The 1,222-nt window shown below is 36.5% G+C and overlaps 1 protein-coding gene across 1 annotated transcript in view; it reads left to right on the top strand.

Moving 5' to 3' along the window:
* Positions 1–41: 41 nt before the first annotated feature.
* Positions 42–1,222, top strand: part of LOC106878350 (acidic mammalian chitinase) — a 69,994-nt gene continuing 68,813 nt past the window's right edge. The window contains exon 1 of the mRNA XM_052969765.1: positions 42–184. Within this exon, the coding sequence (XP_052825725.1) occupies positions 171–184 (14 nt within the window). The 5' untranslated portion in view covers positions 42–170. The remainder of the gene's footprint in view (positions 185–1,222) is intronic.

Below are 1,222 nucleotides of genomic sequence, written 5' to 3'. Positions count from 1 at the left end.
CACACACACACACACACACACACACACACACACACACCAGACCTGTATATATATAGGTTGTTTACATCCTGGATCGCTTCATTTTTAAAAAACTACTTATCGTTTAAACACATAATCGCTCCTCGTGTGTAATCTTCGTCTCTTCATTTAGCAACAAACAAGCTGTCACAATGAAGAATTTAAGGTAATTAATTCAATTATATGATTAACAAAAATTTACTCTCACGTTACAAAGACTTTTGCATTAAATTGTTTTGTTTGTTGAATTTATATCACTTGTACTATTAAGTTTGCATATTATTATAATGTAAGTATTTTTCTTATATTTGTGTCAGTCATTAGACTGAGGATATCCTGGGGCACCACCTTGAAGAATTTTCAGTTGAATGAATCGACCCCAGTACCTATTTGTTCTTTCTTTCCAAGCCTTGTACTTATTTTAGCAGTCTCTTTTACTGAACTGCTAGTTCATGTGGACATAAACACGCTAGCACTTGTCATCAATCAGTGGTGGGAGACAAACACAAAGGCACATATACATACATATATAAACTTATATGTATGATGGGCCTCTTTCAATTTCCATCGACCAAATTCACTCGCAAAGCTTTCATCAGTCTGAGGTTATAGTAGTAAACACCTAACCAAGGTGCCACACAGTGTGACTGAACCGAGAACTAGACAAACATAAAGGCACATATACATACATATATAAACTTATATGTATGATGGGCCTCTTTCAATTTCCATCGACCAAATCCACTTGCAAAGCTTTCATCAGTCTGAGGTTATAGTAGTAAACACCTGACCAAGGTGCCACACAGTGTGACTGAACCGAGAACTATGTAGTTAAGAAGCAAGCTTCTAATCATACAGCCATGTCTATGCCTATAGCAAAATTTAATCTAAATATTAATGTTAAAGCAATGAGGTGGCATAATTGTTAGAGCATCAGACCAAATGCTTAGCAGCATTTCTTAATAAATGTTAACAAAAGTTAATATATGGGGCACAGGTGTAGCTGTGTGGTTAGAAAAGTGCTTTGTAACCACATGGTTTCAGGTTCAGTTCTACTGTGTGGCACCTTGGGCAAGTGTCTCAGACTGACCGACACCTTGTGGGTAGATTTGGTAGACAGAAACTGAAAAAAACCTGTTGTGTGTGTGTGTGTGTGTGTGTGTGTGTGTGTGTGTGTGTGTGTGTATATATATATATATATATA

The sequence above is a fragment of the Octopus bimaculoides genome, chromosome 7 (assembly GCF_001194135.2).
Source record: "Octopus bimaculoides isolate UCB-OBI-ISO-001 chromosome 7, ASM119413v2, whole genome shotgun sequence".
Taxonomy (NCBI): Eukaryota; Metazoa; Mollusca; class Cephalopoda; order Octopoda; family Octopodidae; genus Octopus; species Octopus bimaculoides.
Note: the sequence above shows the minus strand (reverse complement) of the source record. Positions and strands in the feature narration are given on the sequence as shown.